General features: G+C 38.2%; 1 protein-coding gene across 1 annotated transcript in view; it reads right to left on the reverse strand.

Moving 5' to 3' along the window:
• The window catches only part of TMA16 (translation machinery associated 16 homolog), a 60825-nt gene that overhangs the window by 8049 nt on the left and 28816 nt on the right, over positions 1–23960 (reverse strand). The window contains exons 5-6 of the mRNA XM_063458207.1: positions 23922–23960; positions 11991–12033 (exon numbers count right to left, since the gene is read on the reverse strand). The exon at positions 23922–23960 is cut by the window's right edge and continues 110 nt beyond it. Of these exons, the coding sequence (XP_063314277.1) occupies positions 11991–12033; positions 23922–23960 (82 nt within the window). The remainder of the gene's footprint in view (positions 1–11990; positions 12034–23921) is intronic.

The raw sequence follows: 23960 nt of genomic DNA on the forward strand, positions 1-23960 counted from the left end.
CAAGAGTTACGTCTCCTTCATATTGAGGTACAAAACCCAATTTTGATAACTATGGATGTGAGTAGCCTCTATACCATCATCCCGCATGATGATGGTATAGAGGCTATGAGAAAGGTCCTGTGCGCCTCAACTACATACAGTGGCCCGCCGATCGAGTTTACCCTGGAGATCCTGGAAACAGTACTAAAGAATAATTATTTCAGGTTCGAACAACAATGGTACATGCAGATCTCGGGCACATCGATGGGGGCCCCGATGGCGCCCATGTATGCTAATACATACATGTATATCTTTGAGGAAGAGCACATATTGAAACCCTATGGCCATAATATTATAAGATACTTTCGCTTTATCGACGATGTACTGATTCTATGGAGTGGTACAATGGAACAAGCCAAACAGATGGTAGAATCCATTAATGAATTACCCACACCAGTAAGGATGACAGCAGAGATAAGCACAGAAAAAGTCCACTTCTTGGATGTAGAACTGTCTATAACAAATAAGAAAGTTGAGTTTTCGCTTTATACGAAACCCACGGATCGGAACACGATCTTACATTACACGAGTGCCCATCCGAAAAACTTAAAGAACTCGATCCCTCAAGCCCAATTTCTCAGAGTAATGAGGAACAATTCGAAAGATGATGTCAGACGACAACAATTGGACCAGATGAAAAGTAAATTCATGGAACGTGGATATGGGAGTACAGTCCTAGAAGCAGCATTGGAAAAAGCACAAGAGAAAGCAACCAAGCCACAGGACACCTTAAGGAAACCAGCACTGGTTTTTCCCATCACGTTTCATAACCAAGCTCATAAAGTATCTAAGGTTATTAAGAAAAACTGGAACATGTTGTCACATGAAGACTCATTACCCAAAGAATTTAGAGAACCCCCAAGAATCTGTTTTCGCCGGAACAGAAATTTAAAAGACATGTTAATAAAAACGGATCCAGTTGAAAGTTACATCAAATCCCAGCCGTCACAGATACGAGGATGTGTACGATGCTTAGGATGTGTGACGTGCGGCCATATGGTGCCAGCACGCACATTCTCTCATCCACATAGAAACAAGATCTACAGGATCAGATATACAATTACATGCAAATCTACGTATATCATATACAAATTATCATGTCCTTGTGGTTTATGTTACGTCGGCAAGACGGAAACACAAATATGCGAACGGATCAGGGGACACAGGTCCAATATCAGAACGGCATTCAGGGATGGAGTCACGGATAAACCGGTTGCGAAGCATTTCTTGGAATGCAAACACTCTCTGGCCACTCTAAAATTTGTAGCAATCGACCACGTTCCACTCCCAAGAAGAGGTGGGAATAGAGGCAATATATTACTACGCAGGGAGGCGTTCTGGATTTTTGAACTGGACACAGTTGCACCCTGGGGTTTAAATGAGCAGTTATCATATGCCCCGTTCATTTGATTTAAACTATATGTCAATCCTCTTGAGCAAAGTTTTGTTTTTAAAAATAGAATTACCCCCCATTGCAGCACAACATAGGTCTTTATATATAGGACCTATTAAATATTAGATGAGAGAGAAGGGAGATCAGACCTAATTATATATACGTTAAAAGGAGGGACATCCATATCACCGTAGTATCTGTAAATAGATAAGCACATTGTATCACTTTAATGTTTAATATAAGCACTTTAGTGTATATAAATGCAAGAGGTATCACTTTAACAACAAACGCAAGCGGCACAAAGTTTCACTTTAATAAACTAGGTTAGCACTTTATTGTACATAACATGCAATCAGTTTCACTTTAATGATTCACATAAATAACACCAGGTATTATTGTAATAAGTTACAGTGAGCACTTTAATGTACATAAACGCAACCAGTATCACTTTAAAATGTACATAAAAAGCACAGAGTATCACTTTAATATTAAATGATAGCACTTTAATGTATATAAGTGCAACATAGTATCACTTTAACTATTTAGATATTAGTGACAAACATAATGACACTATTTAAAGCAAACATTCATATAAGTAAGCACTGAGTATCACTTCAAACATAATGTTTACCACTTTGAAAGGGTATAGTTGTAAAAGTGTGAACAAATACTTTAACACTTTAATAGTTAATAGGAAAGGTAGTAACCCCTTTTTAGAGAGAGATGACTAATAGAGCTTAGAGGGGTGGTATATCTTTAAAAATGGCTTTGAAGACGGTCCTAGCCGATATATACAAAAGTAAGTTAGAATCTCACTAATATTTAATCCTATTAAAATATTGCTATAATACTTTATAATTAGAATACATTTGAATTTAGAAAATGAAAGTGAGCAGCTGATATATTAAAAAGGTGTCCGAGATGACACAACTACAGCTAGCCACATAAGGTTGGTGCTGCAGGGGGGTTAATAAGATGTGTACACATGATGTTTTATCTGTTTAATCCACCTAACAGGCGCCCGAGCAGTGTGTAGGAGTGTTTCATTGCCGGGTGCCTTGTTTACATTTCGGGTTACCCTGGCAACGGCACAATGACGCGGACACGCTACTTCCGGTTTCGGCATGTTCGCACATGCGCACACGGAAGCGAGAGACGCCGGGCGCCTGAATACACAGGTGGTAAGTGTTTTTAATTTGTTTAATAAGTCTGTTTAGCTATATATAAGCGGTTTTTTGTATATGTAATAGTTTTGTGAGCTGAGTTGGTCCTGATGAAAGCCACTGAAGTGGCTGAAACGTTGACAAAGATGACAGCAACTATATTTTAACAATATGGAATAAAGAAGAAATGTTTTAATCCTAACAACAGACCGTGAGTGCAAGCCTTTATTTTTGAGAATATTTTATATATATATATATATATATATATATATATATATATATATATATATATATATATATATATATATATATATATATATATATCTTTCCTGGGGACAAAAGGAATGCTATTAATGCATTAAATGCATAAACTTTGTATATCTTGCCAATAAGCAGACTATAAAAAATTAGGTATACTATACAATGAGCAATAAATACATAAAACATACATACATATGGTGGAGCTGGTATAAATCTGTAAAGATAAAACAAAACAATGGTACACTATTGCCAGTACAAATGTTTAAAGGTTACTGGCAATATAGGTTACTTTACCTGTGAGTGACACTCCAAATTTCATAATCTTTAAACATTTATACTGGCAATATTGCACCATTGTTTTGTTTTATCTTTACAAATGTATACCAGCCCCACCTTATGTATGTATGTTTTGTATATTTGTAGAGTTGGTTTAGGGGATACAACTCAAGGTGTTTAGAGCTCTTTTCACATTCTAATTACTTTGAATTGTGCACTCTATTTGCAATTTGTCAATAAATACATAACTTTGAATATCATGCCAATGGAAAGTAAGCGCATATACTTGGCATATCATGCCAATGAAGCAATACATACATAAACTAGGTATGTCATGCCAAAGAGCAATAAATTCATAAAATGTGTATATCATGCCAATGATACATGTGCCCCCAAACTGCCTGCCAATGCTATTCTGCCCTTAGCCGGTGTGTGCCATCTCTGCCACCAGCCCCTCTGTGCCATCTCTCTACCACTAGCCTCTCTGCCTCCAATGAGGGTGACAGTGTGGCAATTTGTGGTGATAGAGAGTGTGTGTGGGATAGTGACATCCCCCATTCCATCCATTTCACCATCCCCCTTCCCTATATGCCCTGTTAAATCTTCCATCCATGTCTCTCCTCTTCATGTCCCCCTTCCCATCCCCTCCCCTCCCCTCCATGTACTCCTACCAGCCATGTATCCCTCCCTTCCATATCTCCCCCTTCCCTCTATGTCCCCTTACCAATTCCATCCATATCCCCCTTCTCTCCATGTCCACTTACCATTTCCTTCTATGCCCCCTCCTCTCCATGTCCTCCTACACATTCTGTCCATGTTCCCCTACACCATCACACTGATGTGTCTCTCCTCACTTCTTCCCCAACTGGCAGGCAGCCAGTTGGGGAAGAATTACCTAACGATACATGGGCCCCCTCCCCTCTTACCTGTCTAGGCAGGGGAGGGGCCTCTCGTTGTCCAGCGTGCTCTGCCTCTTTCACACTGAGCGTCAGGTAGTCACGTAACACCCAGTGCTCCTACGCTGGGTGTAAGGGGGAGGCGGTCCCCAGCTGGCTTAGTGAGCGTGCGGTTCCCTTATGGAACCTTTTTTGCACTCCTGGTGGGGGCCGGTTTCGCAGACTGTTCGGAGAACTTGCTAAATGTTAATAACAGGTTTGTGAGAACCGGCTGAATCCCACCATTGGGGATAACCCCTTCTAACTAAAATTACATTCCAAAAAAAAAAAAAAAAAGAGAAGAGAAGAACTAGAAAAAAAACAAAAAACAGCCCCCTCACCTTGATACTAGAGACCATGGTCGTTTTATCCACCTTGACTGATTTAAAATGGATTTGGACCACACCATTAAAACTGGCTTTGCTTTTTTCAGAATTGCTCTTGGCTATTTAAGATTATGGACTTGTATCCAGTTTAGGCTTAGTGGGTGTGGCATTCTAGAGGGGTGCTCTTTAAGGCACGTATTTAGGGTTGTCCCCACTTACTATCTATATACTTGATATAATTTAATACATCTTAAGTTCAAGAAACACTGCTTAAGGGAAACCCTGCTTAATGGACATACCCCTCTGTCATTTTGCACCATCACTTATGTGTTTCTAAGACCTTCTCTTATGGCTCTTTAGGTCTGTTTAGCGGATTATTTAATTTTCTAACAAGATTTTTACCCCAGAAACATAATCCTTGCCCACTCTTCACTACACCTATATTGATTAAGGATACTCACAATAGACCAGATAACTGACAGCTATACATTTTAACCAATGTATTCCATATAGAATTTCTGACGAATATCTTTTTGGTCTAGAGCTGAGATTTTAGCAATTTTAACCACTGATTCTGGATATTTACACATTGTTTAAATAAGTATGACTAAAAGATACATTTTATACAAAAGAGGGATTTTTTTTCTAGTTCTTCTCTTTTTTGGTATGCACTATCACGTGTGGATAGGAGGACGTGGCCATCTGCCAGCAGGTGACCATATTTCTAGTTCAATAATGATGGAGGACTAGAGCATGCAATTATTCTCATTAATTCTATATCACCGTATTTGCTGTCTGTACATGGCATGACACATGGACAAAGTAAGAAATGTATTACAATTTTGCCACGCATGAGAGAATAAGAGAAAGTTTAATTGCAGTGAGAGATTAACAGGTGTATTCATTAAAGAGGGAATTCAAGGTGAATTCAAATAGAATTTAAAATTTAGGAATGGAAAGATTAGCGGAGTTATAGAAATTTACCAGTTTGGTTATTTCTTAAATTTGAAAATTCCCTTTGAATTCACCTTAAATTCTCACTTTAGTGAATAACACTGTATATAATGCCCTTAATGGATAATAGTAGCATTACAATTTTATTGCAAGTAAAATTGGTGCCCCCATATATTTTTGTTTGGGGGGAGGGGTGGGGGTACTTTTTGTTGACATCTCAGTACAGAACCAAAGAGGTCCTCAGTGTGTTACAAAGATACCACCATGCTTCCTAGTAAGCCATTAATATATAGCTAGTAAGCATGACACTGTTTACAATTTGCAATTTCCACATATTTCTCATAGAGAAAGCACTGGATTTGTGGATTTATAAACTACCGTATATACTCGAGTATAAGCCGACCCGAATATAAGCCGAGGCCCCTAATTTTACCCCAAAAAACTGGGATAACTTATTGACTTGAGTATAAGACTAGGGTGGGAAATGCAGCAGCTACTGGTAAATTTCTAAATAAAATTAGATCCTATAAAAATTATATTAATTGAATATTTATTTACAGTGTGTGTATATAATGAATGCAGTGTGTGTGTATGACTGCAGTGTGTGTGTGTGTGTAGGAATGCAGCGTGTGTGTGTATGAGTGCAGTGTGTGTATGAGTGCAGTGTGTGTATGAGTGCAGTGTGTGTATGAGTACAGTGTGTGTATGAGTACAGTGTGTATGAGTACAGTGTGTGTATGAGTACAGTGTGTGTATGAATGCAGTGTGTGTATGAATGCAGTGTGTGTGTATATAATGCAGTGTGTGTGTGTGTGTATGAATGAATGCAGTGTGTGTGTGTGTATGAATGCAGAGCCTTGGTGGGGGTGGGCAATTTTATTATTATTTTTTCTTATATTGAATTATTATTATAATTATTATTTGTTATTTTATTTTATTATTATTTTTATTTTATTTTCGTCCCCCCTCCCTGCTTCCTAGTTGGCCAGGGAGGGGGGCTCTCCTACCCTGGTGGTCCAGTGACATTGGTAGTTCAGTGGGGGAAGAGGGGGGCTGGCAGGGAGCACTTACCTCTCCTGCAGCTCCTGTCAGCTCCCTTCTCCTCCGCGCCGGTCCAGTCAGCTCCTCTGTCAGCTTACACTGTAAGTCTCGCGAGAGCCACACTATGACCCCGCGGCTCTCGCGAGATTTACACTGGGAGCTGACGAGGTGCTGAACGGACCGGCGCGGAGGAGAAGGGAGCTGACAGAAGCTGCAGGAGAGGTAAGTAACAGCTCTGCAGCCCCCACAGCCCCCTGTCTGTATTATGGCAATGCAAATTGCCATAATACAGACACTGACTAGAGTATAAGCCGAGTTGGGGTTTTTCAGCACAAAAAATGTATATACTCATACTCGAGTATATACGGTATGTGTATTTCATTGCTTTCCTGTGAGAAGCATTTTCATTAGACTTTAGGACTTCACAAGAGGATCAGGCTGCACTGATCTTGTCTTGGTGCTGGGTTACAGCCAAGTTTAATGGCTATTTCAAAGGATTTTTATTTTTTTGTAATGAAAACAAAAGGGGGCAGCACTAAAATCTAAACAGATAAAGGAAAGTGTAATTATAATATATATATCCTTTAAGCCACTACCATATAAATTCACCTCTAGCACAATTTTTTTTTTTCAACATCCAACATATTCCCTAATATTGCCCCTCAATCCTAGCTAACTTGTGCTTACAACCTATTAGAATGTTAATTGTGTCTTTTTATAGCAAAATATTAGTATTAAAGAACAACTGCAGCTTAATGGAATAGCTCATGTGGGTACAGTCAGTGATTTTTTTTTCAGTTTACAATTTTGTTCTAATAAGTAAATAATGGCATTAGATGGTCAAGGAGCTAAAAAAAAATAAAGAAATAAACACTACAAATTAATTTAATATTTAAAATCACTTTATAGACATCTTATATTTTCCAAGAGGAATAAAATAAACAAAAATTAAATGGCCTTGCAGAACTCATCATGCAACACAAAAACAAAAACAAAAAACATTGGTTTATTATTCTAAATGATCCATTTGGAACCAACATATCACAAATATGACCTTGAAGCATAATTGGAAAATTTACTTTGTCACATGTTTTGCATGCTTACAATAGCATGTTTTGAATGAACAACATATATCTCACACAGAAGCCTTTTATGATTTAGAAATATCATGGTCTTGTATTATGTTGTAACCTTTTTGTTTTTCCATTTTTCCCAGCAACCATTTGTTTCTGTGACTATACATTAGCCAAGAGACATGTACCACTTAAGACCTTGCAGAGCCAAAATAAGAGTGGAGCGAGTGGGAGTGCAATTTCAAATATATCTTCTACCTGCCTCATTTTCCAGTTAACCCTCTTCACTTACCCTTTTCATGAATAGAGCAAAGTAAAGAAGGTAACACATATTTCTAATCTGCAAGTCAATTTACTGACATATCTAGCATTCCATTTCCTTGAAACCTCAATAAAATGTTGAAGGACAGAAGTGACATGGTTGTCATCGGCACATTATACACACTTGCGTAAGGTGAATCGTGCTTCTGAAACATAATAGTATTTTCCACATGTAGATGCATGAAATTATTTATTTGTATAACAATAATAAAGGTTAAGCAGTGCCTTTTAAACTTCTTTGCTGTATTTCACTGGGGTGAAATAAGAAACATAGGAAAAGCTGATACAGAAATTTAAGTGAAAACTTGTTAAAGGACCACTATAGGCATCCAGACCACTTCAGCTTAATGAAGTGGTCTGGGTGCCTGGTCCAGCTACAGTTAACCCTTTTTTCTAAATGGGTTAATTCAGCCTCTAGCAGCTGTCTCATTGACAGCCGCTAGAGGGCTTGCGTGCTTCTCACTGTGATTTTCACAGTGAGAAGACGCCAGCGTCCATAGGAAAGCATTAGTAATGCTTTCCTATGGACTAGATGAATGCGCGCGCAGCTCCTGCCGCGCATGCGCATTCAGCCGAAGAGGAGGAGAGGAGGAGGAGAGCTCCCCACCCGGCGCTGGAGAAAAAGGTAAGTTTAACCCCTTCCTCTCCATCCAGCCCGGCGGGAGGGGGTCCCTGAGGGAGGGGGCACCCTCAGGGCACTATAGTGCCAGGAAAACAAGTATGTTTTCCTGGCACTATAGTGGTCCTATAAGAAAAAGAGAAAACAAAATCTAAATAATTCAGATATGCTAACATTCCTTTTACACTGCAGAGCGGACAAAATAACTAAAAATAAATAAACAGTTATTTAACCTTTTTTAGGTTTCTTCTGTAAATTGCTTCAGTTAAAATTAAAATCTGGATAAAATGTGGTTTATAATTTCCACAGATAAATCCTTGTCAATAGCTCCACAACTACCATAAGAGGAGGGTGGGAACATACTGCATCCATGCGGATTGTTAAAAAATAATGGTCATAAAACATGTTTTCCTGATTGTTTACTACCCCATGACGGCATTAACCAACAGCTAATAAAGTGGTATACACTGGGGTGGCCGAGTTCAGATATAGCGAATTTAAAATAAATCTAATAAACATTTTCAAAATAGCCAGCTGAGTAATCAATGCGACATTAACACTATATCTCCTCAGACAAAGCACTAGACTGCTATATACTTACTATATAGAGCAGGGGTAGTTAACTATCGGCACTACAGATGTTGTGGACTATGTTTCTGATGCTGCTCTTACAGCCATTATGCTGGCAAAGCATCTTGGAAGATGTGGTCCACACATGTGGAGTGCCAAAGGTTACCTACTCCTGCTCTTGAGGCTGCTAGTCAGCAACCCCACGGTATTCAATCACAGGGACCACCCTTGAGAAACAGGAGGTCAGGTAGAAAATAAGTTCAAAGTATCAAGACCTATAAAACACCAAGTTAATTAACCCATGTCAACCTGGAACTAATGAAACCCTTTCTTGGAAATGACGTTCCTCCCTGTGCTTTAGGGATGTAATATAACAGCAGAATAAAATTATTTTTTCTAATACAGAGGAAACACAAATTGGTTTCAAATCAGAACCCTAGAGTCTGTGAGATTCAACTTATAGACCGTGTTCAAAGCATTATACATCATACCAAGCCTGAGTGTATAACTTCTAGATACCATGCTGGAACAAGCAATTAAGTTCTAGGCACTGCTGAACATAATCACAATCATACCCCATTACCAAAAAGGAGAAAAAATAAAAATAATCTGAAAACCCCACTATCTTGGTATACTACTTACAAGACAGTGAGATTTTCAGATTTTTATTATTTAAGGAACACTATAGTGTCAGGAATATAAACATGTACTCCTGTGTACTACAGTGTTGGAATGCAGCATTAAGTCCTTGACCACCCTCTGTCTGGAGATTAAGGGTGATCTTACTTCCATGCCATACCGGTTTTCCAGTGACTGGTCCTGCCTGGTCCCACCTCCGTGGCGGAGATCATCAATCTTAGTGCACTTTTAACCCCTTCACGGAGGGAGGGGGGAGCACTATAAGTAGCTGCTTATGAGAACAAAACTACCACATTTTAAATGACCATTCAGCTTGCTGAAGTGCTTTATGGGTGAGAATTACCCTAATTAAACCCCAGTTTAGAAAAGTGCTGATTTCTATGAGAAAAGATTTCTATGAGTACACGTAGCACTTTACTATTTCCAAACCAATTGTTTCCCCAAAATTAACGCAATGTAATTACAATGTAATTAAGTTACATTATAACACAAATATCTGTCAGGAATCCCTGATTAACCCTTCACATGTATATATTTTTTTAAAGAAGACAAAGGTATTAAACTTGGAGTATTTTGACTTTTCATGCAACCCTTTTACCACCAATCTATGCCAAATGTGTAAAAAAAAAAAAAAAAAAAAAAAAAAAAAAAATGTTGATTTTTTTGACACAAATAGCAATTTAAAGCGGCACCGTCATGGGCGACTCCACTACATCTAATTGTCGCCCTAGTCACTCCCAAAATGCCCTAAGCCCCCCAGCTTACCTAATTTTTCATCTTTATTTTGTGCCCAAATCTAGGTCCTGGGCACCGCCATCTTTATGTGGGTAGATGAAGTCCCTGTGGGACACGTTATCTGACCACACTAGATAGCGTTGTGAAATTCCCGCGCATGCCCAGTTAAACACTTGGGCATGCAAACGGGAATTTCATTTATTCATAATTTGGCGTGGATCCGCAGTGGCTGGCATCCACCAACATGTTGCAGGAGTCAGGTACACTGACGTGTGGCTGCTGAGAGCAGATACCGCAAAGTGAGGATGAATATGTTACAATAACTCACTGACTGGTTGTTTGATATTCAAGCCAACCAATCAGAATGCTGTAACACGTAAATTTAGAGGCTTACCTGTCAGAGCACTCTGAGCCTAATTGCAGGGCATAGGAAGGCTTTATAAGCCTTTCCCCGCCCTGCGCAACTCAGCCTGTGCCGTGCCCTCGCTGGGTGAAGATGGATTATTATGACAGCAACAGTATTTTGACATTCACAGTTAAAATGTCATGCAGAACTAAAAATATTTTTTTGCTTAATTTCTCAATTTTTTAAATATTTTATTTATATTAAATTATGTTTCATAGCTAAATATTTGATGATAAATGAAAGCCCTATTTCTCCTGAATAAAATTATATATAGTAAGTGTGGGTGCACTTAATAAGAAAGAGGTGAATTACGGTTGAACAGAAATATAGTCCAATTCCAAGTTTTGTTTACGTTTTATTTTTATCAAAACGTGTACATTTGGCTCAGTCCTTAAGGGGTTACACATGTGGGCAAAAAGTTTTAATCCTTCCAGATAGAGAATCATGGTACGTGTGCACTCTAAGATCCCCTTGATATCATCATATATTATTTCCCATATTTATGATTACCTATAAAACAGTGAACACATGTATAATAATATAACTCCTAAAAATTAGGATTTTTAAGGAAATTGAGACCTTTCAATTTTCTCAAAAAAGAAGACTGTGATTGGACCGATTTGTTAGCTCAGAGCACATTTGCACACTTTGATCCGGCGAGGCAAGAGAGACGGTGAGAAAGCAGAAGGGAGGATTTCTCCCAATTTTTGAATGGAGGGAGGCAGGAGGGAGGGGAAGGAGCACTGACAACAGATGTAAAATGTGCACATAATTGACATAGTGCAACTAGCCCCTGGCACACAATAACCATATCTCTGTTTGTGCAGGGTTTTAAAGCTGAATCACTGCACATTCAGAATCCCACCACCATGACCACTTTAAATCATTGAAGTGGTCAGAGTAATCCTTCAATAAATCTATACAAATATTCACTACACAGCTTTTTGTTAGGTGGATGTATAATTTGTGTTTCATAATTTTTGTTTGTGTTTCAAGCAATTTATTCATAGAATGATTTAAGTGATAATATAATTATTCTTTTAATTTTTAGGTTTTCTTTCATTTAAAAACAATGCCCTTTGTGGGTTGAGTTCATAAGTGTTCAAATACATCTACTAAAATACAGGGCTACCCCCTACTTTGAGACAATTATGTGTCACTCCTTTGTGATGGCAATTTACATTATCATCCATTTCTTTTTGATCAACCGCATTACACAATGGAGTTTAATACGCTTACCTGAAAAAGTTCAGATGTTTTGCATTCACAATATCTGGTATTTCTGTGAACAAACAAGAAGAGTTTAATGATAAAGCTTAGAATTCATCTACCAATTCTCAAGTGCAACAATTAACATTGGATCATACAAACTCAAATACAATTATTTTTTTTTTTTTTACATATAACATTTAGCCTTTACCCTTAAAATGTAAAAGAGTGGTAGTTAAGATGTCATATTTCGCCACTGAATACCACTTCAAAAATATTGCATCAATTTCCTGGCCCCATTCATACGGGTAAATACAGAACACTCATTAATTGCTCAATGAAGGCAAGTGTGCCATATGCAATGAAAAAACTGTAAAGAAATAAATAAAATGCTGCACATGCATTTAAGAGAGATACGCTTAGTGCTGAAAAGGTCTTAACTTTCTGTTGGAAGTGAAAGAACAAGCAGTGATACAGTAGATAAATATATCTCCCACAACATCCATGCATTTATAATCATGAAAAATGCAATGTAAAGCAAAATTTAAGAAATAAACCTTTCTCTCTGCTCCACAACCCCCAAACACTAATCTTAACCTAATGATACTCAACAAACAACATACATAATAGCAACACGGTATTAGGGGAAAAAAATGCCATCAAAAGGTTTTCTAGACATTTATAAATCACTCAACTGCCTGTGGTCAGTTCTGTGGAAATCAAAGAGCTAATATTAGGGATGCACCGAAACCGAAAATTCAGGGCTAAAACCGAAAATTCGGGATGCCCTTGGCCGAAACCCGAAACCGAAAGTGACTTTTCCCCACATGATTTTAAAAACTTTTTTTTTTCCTATAATTGTATTAATATTAGACTTTTTAATGAATTTAATTCAACCAATATGAAAAACTCCCCTTCCCCCACCTCTCCCCTGTCCCATAGTGTTTATTTCCCCCCCATCCCCTGTCCCATAGCGTTCTTTCCCCCCATCCCCTGTCCCATAGCATTTTTTCCCCCCATCCCCTGTCCCGTAGCGTTCTTTCCCCCCATCCCCTGTCCCGTAGCGTTCTTTCCCCCCATCCCCTGTCCCATAGCGTTCCTCCCCCCCCATCCCCTGTCCCATAGCGTTCCTTCCCCCCATCCCCTGTCCCACAGCATTCTTTCACCCCATCCCCTGTCCCATTTCCTCCCAGGAATGAAAGCTCATGATTTTAGAAATATTTAACAAACAGGATTTCAGAGAATTTTTCACTTATATGAAGGAGGGAAGATATCGTCATTTGAATTTCTCAAAAGTAGAGCAGAACTCACTACATCTGATTTTTTTTTCCCTTTCTTTCTAGATACCTTCAACTCGGGAGTTCGCAAAACACGTATACATTAGAGAGGCTGCCCACAAACCACAGACCTTTTTTTGAAAATATGTGCTTAGACGAAACACCTCCCAAGGGCCTCTTTACATCTTTATATGCTTACCTTAGTTCAAATTCCACTGACTGGGGTAGATTACACTATACAGAACAATGGGAGACAGATTTAGGGGAAGGGATAGAGGGCACAGAATGGGAAGAAATATGTAAATCTAACAAAACAACCTCCATATGTGTGAATTTACAGTAACAGTCTTAGTAGACGATGTTCTGATGGTACACCACACCAGTTAAAACATTATTACATGAAAAAACACCAGATGACCTGGGTATATCTTTGATCCAGACCCTTGGAGGGGTGGATGAAACATGAGCAAAAACTCATACACAAAGTAACGCTTGCCGCTAGACAGGCTTAAGCCTGAACGCCCTTCCATTAAGACAGTTATTACGAAACTCAATGACATATCTTATGGACAAGTTAACAGCCACAGTCAGGGGACCTCTGAAAATATCAGAAAATATATGAAACCCATGGGTGACTAGTGACATTGCCAACTAGGGGAGTGACATAGGGGGCAGGACTGGCTCCCCCACTCTCCTTTGGGCTATCCCGGCTGGCCCAGTATTGCCTGTCTCCAATTGACAAAAAAAAACATGACTGTCCAACTCGATTCAATGCCAGCACAGTAGTAGCCATGGATAAACTTATGATACCAGATTCCATGTGCTCACTACTCCTTAGCTCCTGCAGAGGAAACCGAACAGTTTTTTTTCCCCCTCTATATCCTTGGATCATCCATAGAAAAGCATGCATGTCAATTGCTGTGCTGCGTTTATCTGCATCTCTGATATCTCAAAGATATTAACTTGATCAAGACACCTCTCTGGGGACCGATCGATGTCTTTAGGCACCAGAAAGTGCTTCTAATGGCAGTCCATATAACTAGGTGGCCTTAGGGACAAAGCTAAAAATACAGCTGTTAGACAGGTGGAAGGATTGGAGAGTAAATATGCCTTAATTTCTGGTAATGTTACTTAGTTTTGTCGGTCTTTTTTTAAAAAAAAAATAAAATAAAATTTTAAGAGTAAAAAATAAAATTAAATGATCAGGTTTATGACCAGACTCACTCATCCACAGTGTTAAAGGGATACTATTGGCACCAAAACAACTTTAGTATAATGAAACAGTTTGGTGTACAGATCATGCCCATGCAGTCTCAATGTTCAATTATCTGCCATATAGAAGTTAAATCACTTTGGTTATACAGCAACAGTCACACCTCCCTGCATTTGGATAGAAGATCGTTCCTATACACTTTCTGTGAATGGAGATCTAATGTTTAAACTTTCCTTATTGCACATTCTATTACATTTCTCTATTAAATTGAACCAATGTTTTCATGCAAGCTGTGACAGTCACAGCCAGAGGAGGTGTGGCTAGGGCAGCATTGACAAAAACAAAAGTGATTTCATTCCTAAATGGCATAGGGTTGAACGGTAAGACTGCATGGACATGATCTTTACACCAAAACTGCTTCATTAAACTAAAGTTGATTTGATACAATATAGATAAATACAATCTGGGTGCTAAATTTACCAACAATTGCTTCACACTCTGGTGTAACCCCAAACTCCACCAAAAAGAGAAAATTATGTGTGATAGTGAGTGGAGCAATTTCACCATATATGAGACAAAAAATAGAAGTATGTATATATATATATATATATATATATATATACACAAACTGTTGTCGGTGTGTGGTATATCTTCCAGTAATAATGATGTATATAAAAGGAAAAAAAAGAAAACAGTAGTAGTGCAGATTGTCTACATGAAAGATATAAACATATGCATTGGTAATAATTTACAGGTTGAAAAGTATCGTTTTAGGGAATACTAAGATGGAGTTCCAATAGGAAAAAAGGACATAAATTTATTATCTGCCACATGCAGAAAAAAAATAGTAAACATATACATAAAATAGAATAAAAGGAATAAAAGATAGGGTGTCAACTCACTATGAGAGCTTAATATGTTAGGGTAGCAGGCTGCTTAGTCCGGCGTTCTCCTTATTCGGCTGCAAAAGATTCTCCACATGTGTTGCCGTGTACCGGAAAAAACGCTTCAGGACTCCGTGGTCTGCAAGCTCCTCCCCCTTCTATGACGTCAACGCGTTTCACCAATCGGCTTCCTCAGGACGTGCTCACAACCTCCATATTGGTTGTGGGCTTAAAAAGGGCATCAGTCCTTCGTGATTGGTTATTGAATTAAAAAGCGTCCAATTTTCAATTAAATCGACTGAAACACTTTAACTTGATACTCAATAGAACTTTGGTTCAAAGATATATCAATCTTTAGAAAATCATTGAAAAGTCATTCATAATAGAGAACAATTCTTAACTTACACAATAATTGTGTAAGTTAAGAATTGTTCTCTGTTATGAATGACTTTTCAATGATTTTCTAAAGATTGATGTATCTTTGAACCAAAGTTCAATAATAATTGTGTAAGTTAAGTAAGTAAGTTTCTTTTTTTCCTTTTATATACATCATTATTACTGGAAGATATACCACACACCGACAACAGTTTGTATATATATACTTCTATTTTTTGTCTCATATATGGTGAAATTGCTCCACTCACTATCACACATAAAGTTGATTTGATGCCTATAGTTTGGCTTCTCTTGCAAACAAAATAATTAACTAGATGGCAATAGTTTAATTTTAAATGTAAATAAAGAGTCAGTAAGCCCACACAAGGGGAGAAATGCATGTTTTGGGTGGTATTCTGTCTTGTTTGCAGGATTAAGCCAAGTGACTTTCTTCATTCACAGTTTAATTTCTCTATTATTTTGTAAACTATGACCATCTACTGATATGAGCACCAGATTCTGTCTTCCTTAAACACAGCTTTGTAAGTGGTTTAGTGTTTGCCTAGAATCCCTTAGGAAATCTCAAAAAATAACAACAAAGAATATTGTTTGGGAATCCAGCACTGCTGAGGTATACAGAGGTATATTCCCTGGTGTAATACACAGATTTATGTTTTATCTGCCCTGTGGTTAGTTTAACTTCTGTATCACAGCTTGGACTTGCATGGCAAGATATCATCATTACAAAACACTGCTAGTCCTACTGAACATGTACAAGTTACTGCTGTACTCAATCTACACAAATGATTATACATATATATATATATATATATATATATATATATATATATACATATACATATCTCTATACACACACACACACACACATATATATATATATATATATACACACACACACACATTAATACATTGTTAAAACTTACACACACCAGTCAAGCTATAAGACTTGCTTTTCCCACAGAAATCTCACCTCTTACTGAGTTATGTTTCAAAGATGGTGTATACAGTAGATACATGCTCTAAGGAATCCATGTATAAAGTGGAAAATGAGGCAAAAATTAGTTTTTTGTTGAGCTTATTTGCATATGCCCACCCAGAATCCTGTGCAGTACAGAGAGCATTGTTAAAGTGAGATAAGCAAGTCTTGGCTTGACTGGTGTGTGCAGATTTGTGTTTAACAATGTATGGACTATCCACCTTATATATACATACATAATATATATATATTTTTTTTTCTTCAAGTAATTGTGTTTGTATGTTTATTAATATAGAAGGACATGTTGTGTACTGCTATAACTTGTCTATTTTTAGTAGGAATAGCAGTGTTTTGTAATGATAAGAATATATATATATATATAAAAATAAAACAAGGGCAGGCATTAGGCTGCTAGAGTAGGACCTGCCGAGAATGGGATACATTGACGTTGTATTAACAACAAAATGGTGGGCACACCCGGCTGTCAGCCACATGCAATAGATTGAAGCAATCGATATACAGATATGGAGGCTCACTCAAAACAAACGAGTCATTTATGTTGTTATAATGTGTTGGTATATAAAGGGGATATTTTTTTCATAATATCATGCTTCCTTGATAAAGGTGGACAACGCCGGATCGTTGGGGGATATTCTGTGACCATTTCGCCCTCCTCTCAGTTGCTTTAACAGGTTCAATTGGTTCTGGTATGTACTACTTGGTTAACATTTGTATATTGGTATCCATTCTTTTTTGTATTTGGGGGAATACTTCTTAGTATGCATATCCTAGATTGCTTATTCCTGATTTCTGTTTTGGTAAGAGCCTGCATATTGATTGTATATGTATGACTACATTTATACTTTAATGTATATTTTGGACATTGGTGATAACTGTTACGTTTGTACATGTACAATAAAAAGCTTTATATTTTAGCTGATTGTGCTCCTCTTTCAGTACTATAGTACATTGACATTGTGGGAGGCATGCAATATATGATCATATAATGTAACTAAACCCCAATTATTTTTTGCCTAGGTGAGGTGTTCTTAAATAAAACTATTAAAATCTGTGAGATTTGAAATCATTGTTTAGTGAATAAGCAAGTGTGCTGGATTGTGTATTTTGTAAAATATAATATATATATATATATATATATAAGCATATCCCTAAAGCACCATGTTAGCAGAAACTAGCTTACATTAAAGATTCTCTTCTGTGAAATATTGGCTTTTCAGAAGAAAACAGATGGGTGACTGAATTAACAGACTTCATGAAAGGTCAGGATTGGATAACATACTTGGTGAGTAATTTCTACTTGTATCACACACTGGGTGACATTCCATTAAATAGGAGAAAAATAATCTGAGGTATAGATTTATCTAGAAAAGTAATAAAGCCAGCAGTTTTGTAAAATCTAGAGCCAAGACTGTTTTACTCCCCATTCTACACATGAATACTGGCAGTCTTGAGGGCTCTAGCGATGAAAAAGTGGGCATTGCAAAATATATTGGATTTAAATAAAAATTAAGAATCACTAGAGTATCAGGTTATCATGACTCGTAATGTGTTCTGGATATCCAGGGCATATTGCTGAATTTGCCCTCATTTTGTGAATAAAGAGAAGACATCTATGTTAAAACAATGTACCAAAACTGAGCAACAACATGTTCAGAGAAGCAAGAGCTATTCGTTTCTCTTGCCAAATAACGGAGATACTGCATGAGCCCTGGCAGGAGACTGTTCATGAAGCTTTTGCAGATATGCATCAATGTTGCTCTGAGTGCACCAGGACTGCATAATCAGCCTTATAAACTTGTGGTTGGGTAAAAATTAAACAGAAAAATAATAGAATAAGCCCTTCACAAGGACTACTGTATTGGAAACTTTACCTATATTCAATTCCAGAACAGTAACCAGTCTGTATCCAGCCTTGTAACAGACAATTTTAATACATTAACATTTCTCTTCTTAGATCCCTCGGCAGGGAGACCCCACTTATGATGACTGATGACGGCTGCAAGTCTTGACAAATAGATTCTGCCTTGTGTCAGGAAATGTCAGGCAGAGGAGAAATACAGAGACAAAGTAGATCCTACTTTGTCTCTGTATTTCTCTCAACTAGATTGGAATTTCAGTGAATATATATCTCTCCTCCCCGGACCTCTTTCCTGCCGTCCTCTTTACTGCAACATGTCACTGCTTGCCTTTCTTCCATCTCTGACTGGATGTACTCCCACTTTCTGAAACTCAATCTCTCTAAAACAGAGCTCCTTGTCTTTCCTCCTCCTAATACTGATCCCCCTCTTTCGCTCTCCCTTCAAATTAGTGGTATCCACAAAAGTCCATCCTTGCAAGCACGCTGTCTTGGCATTATACTTGATTCTGGCCTCACCTTTGAGCCTCACATCCAATATGTTGCCAAATTCTGTAGATTCCATCTTAAAAACAGAGCCCGCATACACCCCTTTCTTACGCAATATGCTACCAAGGAGCTTGTCCATGCTCTAGTAATTTCCCGCATGGATTATTGCAACTTTCTCCTAATTGGTCTTCCCAAAAGCCATATTGCCCCGCTACAGTCTGTAATGAATGGTGCCGCCAGACTGATTTACCTCTCACACATCACTCCTCAGTCCTTACATTGGCTTCCTGTATCCTATAGGAGTCAATTCAAAGTGTTAACCCATACCTATAAAGCACTGAACAATTCAAGCCCCTCATAGCTCTTCACAGATCCATAGGTCTCTTGGTCTCTCCGCTCTGCCCATGACCTTCTTCTGTCTGCTGCTTGGACACATATAGCCAACTCACGCTTGCACGACTTCTCGCGGGCAGCTCACTTCCTATGGAATAGCCTGCCTACCGCCATCAGACTCTCCACTAGTCTTCAATCCTTTAAGTAGTGCCTTAAAACCCATCTCTTTAGGAAAGCTTATGGTCTCCCAGAGTAACCTCTACCTTACATACCTGTTTTGCTCTCTCCTAAAGGGAAGCACTTTACTCTTTGCTCCAGCTCTGCTTCACTCCCACCTTATTTGATTGCTATTTACTGTCCTAATGTGTTTTATACCCCACCTCCTATAGAATGTAAGCTCGATTGAGCAGGGTCCTCTTCAACCTATCGTTCCTGTAGGTTTTTTTGTAATTGTCCTATTTATACTTAAATCCCCCCCCCCTCCCCTCATAATATTGTAAAGTGCTACAAAATCTGTTGCATAAATGGCAATAATAATGATAATAAATGACACTTGGGATTCTTTGTAACAAGCAGGGATTTAAAGTGACACTGCAAAAGAAGTATTTCAAAACTATGAAATACTCATTTTGACTGTGTTGGACTTTCACTGAAATTCCAACCCAGTCAAAAGATACACTGGGACAAAACTGAAACTACTTTGTCTCTATATTTTCCTACACCTGATACTTCAAGACACTGGGCGGAGCTACCGCCATCTAGAGGATACATTTGTATTTTCATCTTCTTTCCCACTAGCTTGCACATAAAACTTTGCAAAAAATTCATGCACGTTTTGCTTACAATTTAAAGATAGCAATTTGGCTAATAACAGACATCAATTTGATAAATGGGAACATATGGTCGTTAATTGTTCTCAAAATTGATTAAGTAAACAATGCAAGGTTACAATCACTGCTTAGCAATTAACAGATATTTTATTGTTGTCTAACCAGAAATTTACCTTCTATTAACAGGATGTAATGCATTAGGTCCAGTCAATAGCTACTTGACTTGCAGCTGCAGAAATCAAATACAAAACCCCACAATTTCTAGTTACTTCAACTTAAAGAAGGAAAACTCAAAAGAGAGTGTTGAGTTTTCTTTAAAGTCTGCTTCAAAATTGTCAATAATATCGGCAAATTACTTCAAGAGGCCAATACCCTTAGCTTTTGATAGCTCACAAGATAATGTGTTTTACAGTATCAGATGTAAAGTGGCTGTTGATTCTACACAGGTAATAAATATGTCTACTAGGCAAAAGGTTGTGGAGAGCTTTACAATTATAAGGATATCCTGGGCATCTTGAAAACGTTCACGTACATTGAACATTATGGTAAATAACTGCTTGCCATGCTGGAACAGACTCACATTTGTATGTGTTAAAGTAATCTTTAAGATACATGTTTAGTTCATTCAGGTTCAACATCTGTCATGGTAATATGGCATGCCTAAACCTGGTACTCAGGAAGTTAAAAACAAAAATATACTCCCCTCTTCCAGCTTTGAAAGGGATGCAATACTTTGAAAGAGTATTTGCAATACTCTGGCTAAGAATTTCTCCACCAATCCCAAGTCTCTAAAGTATTTATTTATTTATTTATTATTGCCATTTATATAGCGCCAACAGATTCCGTAGCGCTTAGTAGACATCACATAACCGCTAATTCCGCCACTGAAAAGAATGTGATCTGTGTGATCTGTGTAAACATATTGTACCATTTATTACTACTACTTTGAATGCAAATGGCATATTATGGGTGTGTTGCCCATAGAAATCCCATGTTATCCCTCTGTTAGAATCATCAGTAAGAAAAATTTAAAGAATGCCTGATCCTAGTACAAATTCACAGTGCAATGGTGCTGCATGTCAGAGTCTAGCTCCACAGTTGAAGTAATTCACACTTGCTGTGAGACAGTAGTTACTTTGGCTAGACAGGGTTAAAGGATCACTATAGGGTCAGGAACACAAACATGTTTTCCTGACCCTATAGTGAAAACCCACCATTTAGGTGGCTTGCCCCCCCCCCCTCCCCCCCCCACACCAATTAGCCAATTGGATTGACTAAAATCAGCAAAGGGCAGAGCCAAACACTGTTTTGGCCAATCAGCACCTCCTCATAGAGATGCATTGAATCAATGCACCAATAAGCTAATTTGAGCAGGGCCCTCTTCAAAGTATCGTTTCTGTAGGTTTTCTTGTAATTGTCCTATTTATAGTTAAATCCCCCGACTAATAATATTGTAAAGCGCTACGGAATCTGTTGGCGCTATATAAATGGCGATAATGATAATAATAAATCTTTATGAGAAAAATGTAGCGTCCCCATGCAGAGCGTGGAGACGATGAATGGCAGGTCTGCTTACTATGCAGCACTGAGCCAGGAAGCCCCTCCAGTGTGGCCACTTAGAGGTATGCAGCACTGAGCCAGGAAACCCCTAAGGAGTGGCCACTTAGAGGTGTCCCTAGAGGCAATGTAAGCACACTGCCTTTTCTCTGAAAAGGCAGTGTATATATGAAAATGCCTGAAGGGAGCTGTTATACTCAACAGAGTACTAAAGTGACTGACATGAAGGGGAGGAAAGGTGGGTCAGTTTTTTTTTTTTTTTTAAATACCGATTTTACAGAAATCAAGACATTTGCTAGTATGTATAGCTGAAATGATATTATATTCTCTAGTGGTTTTGATACCCTGGCCCGGTTCACCCGTAACAGTCAAACCACTTGGTAATAGTTTGTTCCCTTGTCTAGGTCCTTGGCAAGCTCTGGGGCTCCCTGGTGGTATGGTGATTTGCAGATCTGCAGAAGCATAACCTGACCACTCTCCGTCAATGACCGACACTCTGCGCAATGAATTAAGATGCACTGAATAAACATTAGCCAGCCTGGAACTCTAGTTCAAGGGTAGTTGATGACACCCCGATGATGCAGCCGGAGGTCAAGTTGAAACTGCTGTGTTTACATTTGGGGTTAATCCAGCCTCTAGTGGCTGTCTTCTGGACAGCCACTAGAGGCACATCTGCGACGCTGGAGGCACATTTCGCCTCCATCACGCAGAGCGTCCATAGGAAAGCATTGGACACTTTGAATGCGCGCCAGCACATGCCGTGCATGCGCATTCGGCTACGCTGACGTCGGACGGGGGAGCGGTCACCAGCACAGTGGGAGACCAGCGCTGGATTAAGGTAAGTAACTGAAGGGGTTTTAACCCCTTAGCGCCAAGGGAGGGGGACCCTGAGGGTGGGGGCACCCTCAGGGCACTATAGTGTCAGTAAAACTGCATTGTTTTCCTGACACTATAGTGATCCTTTAAGATTAAGTTGCACTTGTCATGACCGGTATACTTTAAAGCTTTACAGATACTTCATAATGCCTTACTCTAAGAGGTAAAAGCTTTGAAATCAAGTGTAAATGAAAATCCAAGAAATAAATATAAATCATTCTTACTACATTTGTTTTATGGATTTGACAGTGTAAGAGGAAAACATAGTTTTACATTATTCTGCAATTGAAAAGTGCACTAACAGCAGTTCTATTTTCAGAAAGACATGCTAAAGATCTATATAAATCCCTGTCTATCAAGCTTAAGCAGTAAATAATCTCAGCATTTCTTGTTTGTATGTGTTTTTTTTTTCCCCAAGATGGTAACGTCAGATTGTTAAACTTACATTTTCAAATTAGATCTGATCTTTGTTCCCTAAATAATCTCTGAGCACCAAAACAACTTTAGCTTAATAAAGCACTTTTGGTTGTGTAGCTCATGCCCTTGCAGTATTACTGCTTAATAATATGCATTTTAATAGTTAAATCACTTTTATTTCTGTTTATGCAGCTTTAGCCACATCTACTTTGACTTACAGATCTTACAGCACAGTGTGTGTACTTCAGAAGTTCTTAAATCTTACTCTGGTAATTGAACTTGAGAAAGGCTTACAGCGGAAACATTAGGGGGTTTCTTTTTTTGGTGTCTGTCCTTTCTTCTCGTATATAATTTTTCCCCTAGTTTATTTTTTATATGCAATCCATTATTTTATTTTTTTTGTTTCCTTTTATGTTTTTTGATATATCATGATGTGTAGGGTGTTAGACGTCTTATTAGGGTTTTTATATGTCTATGGTTAGAGATACTTCTATTGCTGTTTTTTGATATTATTTATATAGTGCCAACAAATTCTGCAGCACTGTACAATGATATATATCTGAATGTTATTTTTACTTTGGTGGTGGTGGTGCCTGTGAGAGATCTTTAGGTATGAATAACTACCTTCTGCTCCTAGGCTAGCAGACACGAAACTGGCATGTCACCTTTGGGAGTTTTTGCAAAATATGCAAAAATCATCAATCGTGATGGTGCTGCTTTAGGTACATTCTATTTCTATCTGTCAACAGACAGATATTTTAAACCTACATGAGGAAAAAAATAACTGATTTAATAACACAAAGTAAAACTGTAAGCAGAAAAGCAGATATATCATACCTATTCCATATCCATTGTAAAGTGCTCTTTCACGCTCCA

Source organism: Pelobates fuscus, chromosome 6, assembly GCF_036172605.1.
Source record: "Pelobates fuscus isolate aPelFus1 chromosome 6, aPelFus1.pri, whole genome shotgun sequence".
In the NCBI taxonomy this organism is placed as follows: Eukaryota; Metazoa; Chordata; class Amphibia; order Anura; family Pelobatidae; genus Pelobates; species Pelobates fuscus.